The 10,842-nt window shown below is 49.6% G+C and overlaps 1 protein-coding gene across 1 annotated transcript in view; it reads left to right on the plus strand.

Moving 5' to 3' along the window:
- FGF18 (fibroblast growth factor 18) overlaps nucleotides 1-10,842 on the plus strand; it is a 63,726-nt gene that overhangs the window by 41,752 nt on the left and 11,132 nt on the right. Inside the window, exon 4 of the mRNA XM_005428624.2 lies at nucleotides 5,723-5,829. Coding sequence (XP_005428681.1) covers nucleotides 5,723-5,829 — 107 coding nt within the window. The remainder of the gene's footprint in view (nucleotides 1-5,722; nucleotides 5,830-10,842) is intronic.

The raw sequence follows: 10,842 nt of genomic DNA on the forward strand, positions 1-10,842 counted from the left end.
GGCTGTCCTCCCCCCCTGCCGGCGCTGGCAGAGGCGGGACCTGCGGCCTGTAGGGTCTTTATCAGCACTCGAGGGACTTCCGATGTGTGTGAAGTCCTTTGTGTGGAAGTATTTACAAGATGAGGTTGCTGTAGTGGAAATGTCTTTGAGGTCTTTGCTGCATTATAGATTTTCTTCAGATGTCTCCCATGCAAATATTTAACTGTCTGGTTCCTGAGAGCTACTGAGGCAGTTGTGCGGGTGGCCGGTTGTGTCTGCAGCCTGTCCTTTGTCCACACAGAGCCCTCGCTCCCGCTTCCCTCCCCCCCCCGCCGCGGGGCAGGAAAACCTGCCGGGTCTTGGCACTCGGTGGATGTGTTGGTGCCCTGAGGACCTTACACCCCAAAAAGTCTTTGTCCCCAGGTGCAACAGTTAGGGTGCTGACTGAGTGAAAGTTACAGCGTTTACAAGAAATCCTCATTTAGAGTAACAGCATCTTTCAAACCCTGGGCAGGACTGGGAGCTGCTCCCTTGGGCAGCCTCTCTGCTGACACTGAGCACTTTCCTGGCTCCTGAAACATGGTGGCTGAAAACAGACAATATCTGGAGCCTGGGTCTCGGAGCTGCTCTTAGTCTTCCTCCCCACGAACATACCTTTTAATAATTTGATGTGCATATGCTGTGCTCAGAAGAGACAGGATGAGCTCAGGGCGGCGGTATGTGGGTCAGAGCACCAGCCTCACTGATTGGGGTGGTTACTCCTAATTTGCACCTGAATATTTGAGAAGGGAGCTGGGTTCTGTGGATTATAACTCTTAAATACCATTCAGTGTGCAGACAAAACTTAGGGATGCAGCCTTGATTCCCTCACTGGGCCACAGCCTGCAGGCTTCATTAGACCCTCCAGACTTTACCTAATTTTGATGTTATTCCTTCATCATTACATCATGAATGTGGAGACAGGGTCATTCTCTCCTATGTTGTGGTCGTGGAAGGGATTCATGTGGTTTTGGTAGGAGTAGGCAGTGTTTGAACAGATTTCAACTATTTTAAGCACTCTTGCCCATGCTGGGAGTCTCAGGAGAAGATTCGGTGTCAGCAGAGTGGATCTGGCTCTCCCATCAGATGTGACCTATGCACTGTGAACAATGGGAATGTCCTGGTTCACAGCTCCAGGGTAACAAACTGGGAAAGCTGCCCTCCATCCCAGGTGCTGTGCTCCCAGCCTCAGTGCATCCTCTTCATTAGCTGGAAATGGTTTCAAGTCTGAGAATGGTTCCCCTGACTTTTCAGAAAAAGAAGTGCAACCAAAGCAACAAAATCTTTGTCCCCTCTGAGATCCTTTTCCCCAGTGTCTTGCCAGCTGCAAGGTGCCTGTGGACAGTGTAAGCAGCTGTGTTCCTTCTCCCTGTGGCTCCCTTTGCAGGGGTTTCACCTGGAAAAACCACAAACCAGTGGATAGACTTGAAGTATCTAGTCCTTCTGCACCTTTCTTGTGTTTTCCCCTTTATCTCTTTCTTTATCTGGACCTGAGGATTTTGTGATTGGTACTTGTAAACCTTACACTTCTCAGGTGCCCTCTTTCTCCTCTCTTTCCCCGTGCTTTTCTGGCTCCTGTCCTCCCACTCCCAGGAAATATCTGAAAGATAATTTGGCATATTTTCTGCCACCTTCACATATCTCCCTGACTTCATGTTTTCTTAGCTGGTAGATAGCTTTTCAACATATATATATATATATGTAATCCTTTTCACCTAGACTTGTGAGGAATTCCAGTCTCTTCCAGTGGGAGTTTTCAGGAAGGTTTAGGTTAAATGGGCCAATAAGGCAAAACATGTAGCAGGAGATCTCACCCTCTAAAGACATCTTTTCTCTTTTGCTCTTTATTTTATTCCCCTGGAAAATATATCAGAATATCTAGCTGTCAAAGAATTTAAACAATAACACCTGATCTGAAGATTGGAGCACAGGGCCTTTGAAAATAAAGATTGTAATCTCTGTGTGGTGTGTCCAGGGTCAGATGGGGCTGGAAGTCAGGGGTGCTGAGCAGCAGAGTGCTGTGGGGCTGCGATTCTGGCATGGTGGCTCTCATTTCACCTGAACTCTCCTGTACATTCTCTTGGATTTTCCCGGGCACTTCCTTTGTGCCATGGCATACCTATCCCAGAACAGGACAGCATTCAAGTCCAGTTTGAATTAATGTAAAATGTGTTGGCTGAGCTTTTCTCCGGCTGTGTGTGAGTGGAGGGGGAGACAGGAGCAGCCCCTGGGTGCTGGGTCAGCCTCCACCCCCTAGGAACTCTGGTTGCATCCTTCAGGACTGGGATGCATCCCAGAGGATTTCAGATGTGCTGTTTAAGGTGCCTGTCCCTGCTCCTGAGAGAACTTTGGGAGATGCCCGTTGCACAAAGAAGCATCAGCTGTCAGGGGTGCTGCAGACCCCTGGGTTATAGGTTATAACCCACCCTAGAGCTGCACTGATCTCTCTTGTAGAAAAGGGGGTCAGGGATCCCTAGAAATGTTTCCTACATCTTAAGACTCAGATTTTGCAGAAGTGGGAAACCTCTGTGAGGCCTTGGCCTGTCCTAGGGCAGCTCAGGTCACAGCAGGGATCGGACATCCTCTGCTGACCCTCCTGGCCTCCGTTCCCACTCCTCGGCATGGGGTGCAAGTTGGTCCCTGGGGGTTTGGGCTGTCTTCAGGGCCCTGGGATGGATGCTGCTGTGTTTGCCAGCACAAATGTCTCCCTGGATGCCTGCTTATCCTCTGTTGCTCAGGCTGTGCTGTGGCACTTGCCTGGGAGGGACCTCAGGCTGCCGTAATCTCTGCAGCCCGCAGGAAAGGTGACTTCCATCTAGTTCTAAATTATGACATTATTTTATTAGATCTTTAAACTTTAGTTAAATTTTTTATTTTAAAAAGGGGAGGAAGGTATCATATTTTAATTAGTAGCGGTGCCAAAGGAGTCCTAGATTAATTATTTGAAATCACTCCATCCAGATGGTTTTAATTTTCACAGCAGGGAACCGGCATCTTTTTAAGGTGATATTTTTCAAATTAAAATCAGCTTGGATATTAGTCATACTGGCTGCAGAGTGAGGGGGTGGGGAGCATGAGCCAGTGTGCCCCGTGTTTGTCCATCTGAGCACGGGCTGCCACGGGGACCTGCGTCAGAGGGGTGGGAGCTGCTGCCTGTCCCGTGGGACCACGGCTCTCATGCTGGAGGGTTTTGTCGGTGTTAGCTCCTCCTTTGGCTGGCCAGAGCCTGTATCTGACGTTCAGAGTCACTCTCAGCAGCTTTTTACTCTCAGGCTGGAGTGGACAGGGAATGCCCCGCAGCTCAGAGGGAGCTGTGCTCTCCTGTTCTGGCCTGTGTGGAGCCCTCGTCTGACCCCTGTGCTGGGTGGCCCCACACCAGTGTTCATGCCCGGGCGGTTTGGCCACTGCACATCTGTGGGCAGCTCCTTGGTGCTCTGGGTGTCGGCCATGGCTCCTGGACCAGGCTTTGCTGGCTCCACAACCTTTGCTCGTGTGCTGGCTGCTGGACTCCCACTCTGAGGCTGACCTCCATCCTCTGCTCATGTGAGGAGAAGCCCTTTCAGAATCACCTCTTTAAAGGCAGACAGTCCCACCTTTGCTGTTCCCTTGTCTGTTAATGCTGCATTGCACCTGAGCAGCCTCCCTGAGCTTCCTGGAGCAATGGGCACTCGCCGGGTTCCAGCCGTGCTGCTCAGCCTGCCCTGGAGGAGCTGGCCTGGCCCTGTGCCATCACCCCCCTCCTGGCTGGCTCACCTTGATAGCCTCCCTTTGAGGGGTTATTTCTGGCTCAGGGCCCTTCCTCACAGAAGTGGTCACAGGTTGGATACTGCCCTGGCAGGTGAAGGGACAAAGTGGGCAGCGCCCAGTTGTTGCTTCAGGCTGCACTCCATCACAGGTGCCTAAACCCATGAGGTGTTTCTGAAAAACTTCCATAAATATCCATATCTGTGCATGATTGCAAGTAATATCCTGCTGTAATACAGACATTATCCCGCTTGCTGTCAGAAAGCAGTTATAATTTAAATATCCCCTGTGATAACAGGTTTAACAAATAGATCTAAATAAATGTAAGCAGCTAGTAACTGGAAACCCCTGAACTTACAGATGTGACTGAGCTGTGAGGGGAAAATTGTTTAGGGCCCTTGTGAGTTAAAGGTCTGTGATATTTGCACTGCTGCAGAAGCCAAAAGCTGACTTTACAAGTGGGAAAAATATTAATGTGTTTAAATGAAACAAACTCCTATTTCTATCCCCATGGTAAATCCTTACAATGAACATATTTGCTCTTAGAGGGCTTTAAAGTTTGAAATATGAATGCCAAAAAGAATGTGACTTTTTGCAGCACAAATCAAACATTCTCCAGAGTTTGGCAAAAGCTGTATTTCTACGGTGGGGCTCAGCACTCACAGGCGTGAGTATTTCCAGAGCAGGAGCGTGGAGCTGCACTTGCTGACACTCACACATTCTTGCATTGTGTTTCAACCATGTCTCCTTTCTCCTCCTCCATGTCAGAGATGGATCTGAACCAAAATGTCCAGTCTGCCTGTTCCTGCCTCTCTGGGGAAATTCCTGGAATCCAAATCTTGAGCATGACTGGAATTTGTGTTTAGATTAGAGATGGAATAAAAGGCTGGATTTGGATCTGTCTGGGTTTTTGAGATGATGATGATGATGATGATGATGATCAGGATGATGGCATGCTGCTTGTCTGGGTGGCAGCCTGGCCCCTTCTGCAGATACAGCTGTGGCAGAGCAGGGGGTTTATGGAGATGCAGCAGAAATCTGTCCTCTGCCCTGGCTCCTGCTGCAAACCAGCTCTGGCATCAATACCCTGCAAGACATTGAGATTGGCCACATTTCTTCCAGCTAGAGCTGGAGACCTCAGTCTGGACTGCCAGAAAGAAATCTGTGACCTCCTGGATGCACAGCAAGGCATGGAGCACATGTGCAGGGTGGGTGTGCATCAGACAGAACAAGCAGTGCCAAATTTCTCCCTGCTGGCTGTTGTGGTGACCTTCAGGAGGTCACTGTAATGTTTTGCACTGGAGTGTGTGGCTGAACCACTTCTGTGCTGTGTTTGAAGGCTGCTGGCTGTGGGGAAAGGATTTTCTTTCTCATCATGCTAATCTTTCATCTTCATGAGAGTAAAATCCACGTTCTTACTCTCCAAGAGCCCTCCTGCAGCGTGAAGGAGAGCGTTGTCATTGGAGCAGGCTGCCCGGGGCAGTGGTGGCATCACCATCGCCAGAGGTGTTAAAAACCATGTAGATGTGACACCTGGGGACAGGGTGTAGTGGTGGCCTCAACAGTGCTGGAGGAACAGTTTTGGACTTGATGATCTCAGAGGTTTTTTCCAACATAAGCAATTCTCTGGTTCTATTAACACTGAGCTAATATTGCTGGTGGTGGTGGGGTTGGTGTGACAGATGGAGCCCACATGTGTGGTTATATTGTGTTTATTGTTGGTTATTCTGTGGTAAACCAGCTTTAAATCTGGGGTATCTGTGTGGGAGTGAGTGGAGAGGTGTCAGTCCTGCACCGAGCCATGAGCTCAGCCCCTGGTGCTCCCTGGGGCTGTGCCCTGCAGAGCACCTGGGCATGGTGTGGTTCAGCTGGGCACTGGGGCAGTGCCCAGGGAGCTCTGCACCCTGTGCCTTCATGGGACCCCATGGGTAAATGCTTTCTTTTCTTCTTCCTTTCCAAGCCCAGCTTCTAGTGGAAACAGACACTTTTGGAAGTCAAGTCCGGATCAAAGGGAAGGAGACAGATTTCTACCTTTGCATGAACAGGAAAGGCAAGCTAGTGGGGAAGGTAAGTGTTTCCTATTAATTCATCTGTAACCTGAGTGTTACCTTGAGCAGCTTCCTCAAGGCTGTAATGATGTGTTTGAGCCTCGCCTGTCAGCCTCGAATGAGGAGCAGGATGTGGGGTTTGCAGGGAAGCTCTTGCTCTCCCAGGGGCTCTCCTGAGCCCCCCCAGGCTGCCAAGGGAGCCCCCAGCCTCACAGGGCTCTCCAGTGCTGCTGCAGGTGTGCACGGGGTCGTGCCTCACGGGAGGTGTCACCTTAGCATCCCAGTGCCATGGCCACCTCCACAGCACCTTCCTCACCTGATCTTTCTTTGGGGGGACATTCAAATGTGAATTTCCCCCAGAATTCCTTTTGGGAAGAATTCAGAGTAGAAGGGCAAACAGGGCACTGTGCTGTGGTTTGTGCTGGGCAGCAGAAAGCTCCTTCCTGCCCTCCAGGAGCCAGGGACTGGCATGGCACAGCCAGGGCTGGAATCTGAGCATTGGGGGATGCCTCCCCAATGGAAGCATATAACAAATTACAGTGTGTTCACCTCTTCAGCCCAACTTGTGTGCTGAAGTAGTATTTCTGTAATTCACACTGTCCTTCTTTACTGCTGGAAAAGCTGGAGGCTTGCTAACCAGGAAGGGGCTTGTGCAAAGCTGAAGTGCCGCCAAAAAATAAATGTCAAATAGAATATTCCAGCCTTCAAACCTCAGCTGTGCTCACTTTGCACCACCAGGAGTTCAAATCTAGCATCTTTGTGGCTGTGAAAAATGGAAGCAGAGTTTTGTTTTGAGTCAAGGCAGTGAAAGCCATGCTCCCAAACAGAAACCAGAAACCAAATGGCTCTGATGAAAAATTATTTACTGTTGTGGTCCCAGGAGTGACACCTGTGGGACACTGCCTTCCCTGGAGGATCCCTCCCTCTTCCACTTGTGCTTCCTTGGGGATCAGATGCTCTGTGGAGGCTAAGACCAGGTTATTTGCTGCTAGCCAGGGCCCTGTGCCTGACCTGCTTTGGAGCTACCTGTTGAGGCAGGAGGCATCCAGGGCACTGCTTAAAATCAGGGAGAAATGGAAATTAGCACTCTGGGAGGGCTGGGGCAAAGCAGCCAATTGTCTCTGCTTCCTGCACTTGTGTTACCACCCTGCATGGGACCCCATTGCTTGGTCTTGGACAGGGAAATTACTTTAACTGGTTTTAAACCATGTTGGATGCTTTTGAAGGTTGCATTGGACACAAACCTACCTTAGATTTTTCTGTGCCTTAATTTTCCATCCTTTAAATGTGATCATAGCTTTTTCCCCAGATCTGAGCATTTTCCCCAGAAATGTTGCAAGGATAATGTTGTTAATGTTTATGAGGTGCTGATACCAGTCATGGAGACCTTAGAAGCATTCAGGTGGGGTAAATTGAGCACAAAATCTTAGAAAAATCCTTTTCCTTCAGCAGACCTTGCCCCAGGTGGGTCAGCAGTGGCACAGGGCAGCCCACAGCCTTTCCTGTTCTGAATGGAGTGCCCAGGAGCATCCTGGCAAAGTCAGCATCAGTTTTTCCAAACATTCCATATATTTATATGGAGTGTGTATTTAAGGCTCATCCGTTGATTTGACCCACTGGGCACTGAGGCAGGACACTTGTTTCACTTGTCACTTTTCAGGCAGCGGGAACCTTCCCCACCCCCCACCCCCCTCCCCGTGTGCTTTTCATGGTGTTAAGCTGGCAAATGTTTTGTTACAAAGAATAAATAAGTCTGTTCTTGTAAATCCTGCTGCCCTCCCAGCCCAGCCTGTGACAAGTTCCCAAAGCAGCCGAGCTGGGCTGGAGGGAACGCGGCGCTGGGCAGGAAAATGTTCCAGACGTGTTGCCCATATTAACAGCTCCTCATGAGCAACAAAAGAAAACAATAGCATGTCTTCTTGATACCAAAGAGTGTGGTTTTAATTAGTGTCATAGTTTCAGCTCTCTTTGTGGCAAGAGTTTGAGGGAATGCTTTTTAGCCTGAATGCTCTAAACAGCCAGTAAACCCCAAGGAAAACATGAGATAAAAGTTACGCCTGGGCTTATACAAATATTTAAGTTCAGTCTGGGGGTGGAGGGGAATGAAGCCCACGAAGTGATTGTTCCATGGTTGTCCTGCTATGTTCATTTGGCAGGAGAGGAGCTATGGGACCAACCCGGGCCTTTCCTATTGCCTTGCACTGCAGAATCTCCAACCAGACCAGCACATGCCACCTGGCTTTGTTCTCCTCCTCACTCAGCAGTTTTGGATCCCCCTCAGTTAAAAACCTGCTTTGAATTTAGCCCCTTTTGTGTCCCATAATCGCCTACAAAGAGTGCCACGGTCAGGAGCAGGTTGTTCTCAGCTGGAACTGGTGATGAGCACAAGAGCTCCAGAGGTAGACAGGGCTTTTCCCCACCTTGGAGCTGGCTGTGTTGCAGGGAAGCAGATTAAACCCCCGGGGGTAAGAAGAGCAGCCTTTGTGTCCTTATTTCTGATGATTGCACCTCCACCAGGGTTTCCCAGCAGAGCCCTCTGATGGAGCCTGCTCAGGAGCCCCAGACCTTGTGGGTGTTGCCTGTCTCAGGTGCTGCTGTGTGTGTTCACAGACAGCAGGGACCAAAGGGCTCGGGGCTGGTTTGGGCAGGCTCCTGACTCTGTTATAACAGCAGCTGCTGCGGTCACTGGCACTCTGTGATGCTTTGGAAAATGACACGGGGGACATGTTGTACAGCAGTCACTTCTCTGTTACAGGTGAGCAGCGCCTGGGGAAAACAAACTAGAGTGTGTTTTTTGTGGATTCTTGGTGTTGTTTTGGAGAAGGCCCAAGAAACATTTAAATGTCTTTCTTTTTACTTCTGCCCATCTGTTTCTTAGACCATGGTGTTTTGGAGCTACATAAAAATTGTAGGTCCTGAGTTTTCTGGTCTTCCTGAGGTTTTCTGTGGACCACTGAACTTTATTATAAAATCACAGAATTTTTGGGGTTGGAAGGGATCTTAAAGCTCATCCCATTCCACCTCCTGCCATGGCAGGGACACCTTCCACTGTCCCAGACTGCTCCAAGGCCCAGTGTCCAACCTGGCCTGGGACACTGCCAGGGATCCAGGGGCAGCCACAGCTGCTCTGGACAATCTGTGCCAGTGCCCTCAAAGCAAAGAGTTTCTTCTTTATATCTGGTACAAATTTATCTTCTTTTAGTTAAAGACATTAATGTCTGTTCTACTGCAACAGGTCCTGCTAAAAGGTTTGTCCCTAGTTTTTTTTAACCTTTTTTAAATACTGAAAGGCTGCAATAAGTTCTTCCTAGGGCCCTCTCTTCTCCAGGCTTTATGGTGGAATCACACTATGGTGGAATCAGGAGACAGATGAAAATATGAAAATTCAGAACAAGAATACCAGCTGCTTTTCTGAGAAACTGTTTTGTCTTTAAAAAAAATTATTAAACCTGTTTATTTATATCGGGCTTTTTACAAACACAAGGGGAAGAGGACTCAAAGGTGCAGTTCTTCAAAGGAGAGGCACAGTGTGACTTGTCCACTTGGGACAAGTCATCTAGAACACAACAACTCTGAATATTGGCAGTAATTCACTGTTAGAGGCAAAGAGGAGCTGATGGTCTCTTTGGAGGAGCTCTTTGAGCTTCTATCTGGTTCTCCTGGGGAGTCCTTCTGTGGTTTCTCTCTCTGCCTCAGCTTCTCTTATCTCATGCATTTGCATTGAGATGAGGCCCTTTGTGTTTGCTGAAGGCTGGCAAGGCTAAGTCACTGAAGTCTCCCAGAGTGAGGAGCAGCCTGGGCTGAGCAGGTGGCTCTTACCTGAGCTGGGTTCCAGCTGCTCTTGCTGAGCCTATCCTTACAGCACATCCAGCTCCCTAGAACTGCAGGATGCTGCAGAGATTGCCTTTCCCTGCCCTATTCCATCCTCTAGCAGGAGAACATTTGCAGTCAGGGGTCTGTGTGAATCCTGAACCATCCAAGGATGGCCAGAGCCTGCCTTTCTTTTGGGCACAGCCAGGGTCGGTGGCTGCTGCATGGGGAGCAGAGCAGAGCATCTCCTGACCCCAGCACTGTCTCCAGGGAAGTTCCCTGACACCCCCTGTGGGATGAGGCAGTCTGGTCAGTGCTGGTGCTCAGGCTGCAGCAGGTATCCGTGGGGAGAGTACTTCACACTCCCACCTTCTTTCAAAGATCCTCAGTGATCTGGTGTCCACACACTCTCAAAATCCTGGTAGTATTGGGGGCATATAGGGGCATTATTTTGTAAAAGCATTTTAATGAGTTTGATTGTATTTCTCCTTTCTCTGAGCTGAATGTGAGCAGAGAGGAAAAGCTGTTTGGTGAAGGGTAGGAAGCTGTGGGCAGCTGGGTGGCTGAGGCAGAGCTCCAGACAGGTGACAGGTCATTTGGGTGCCTCCTGGGGATGTGTCCCCTGGCTCCACGTCTGCAGCACTGGGGCCCTCCCAGCACTCCCAACGAGCAGTGTTGAGCTTTGGCCCCCAGGCACAGCTGAACAAAAGCTGTGCCAGCCAAAGCCTGGCTGTGCCAGGGCTGTGTCATTGGTACAGGGGACAGGAGGTGGCACGGCCGGGCTGGCCACCAGTGCCTCTCCCAGCCCTGACCAGCACCACTGTGCTGGTGCCACTCACAGCAGAGACCTGCCTCTCAACACAGCATTTTTGCTGGTGTGATAACTGCTTTCCAAGCCAATATATTTCTTAATGTTACCAGAAAGTTGCTAATACCATATGGCAAGGCTCTATGTATTTTTGCAGGACAACAAACAAATTGTTGCTAGATGCCAGACTGCTCTGGCAGAGCTTTATCACTGATGCCTGCCAGCAGTAGCCTTTAGGGGATGGTAATAATTTGGAGTTGTTTACATTACAGCTTTAAAATAGGGGTTTTCTTGAGGCATGTGTGTGTTTAGTCAGGAAAGTTGGCTAAAAAAACTCTTGACGGCATCAGAGACTGAAGGTGCCCACTGTGGCCTGTAAATGTGCTCTTGGCCTCTGAAACCCACTGGCCCCAT

This window comes from Geospiza fortis, unplaced genomic scaffold (genome assembly GCF_000277835.1).
Source record: "Geospiza fortis unplaced genomic scaffold, GeoFor_1.0 scaffold608, whole genome shotgun sequence".
NCBI lineage: Eukaryota > Metazoa > Chordata > Aves > Passeriformes > Thraupidae > Geospiza > Geospiza fortis.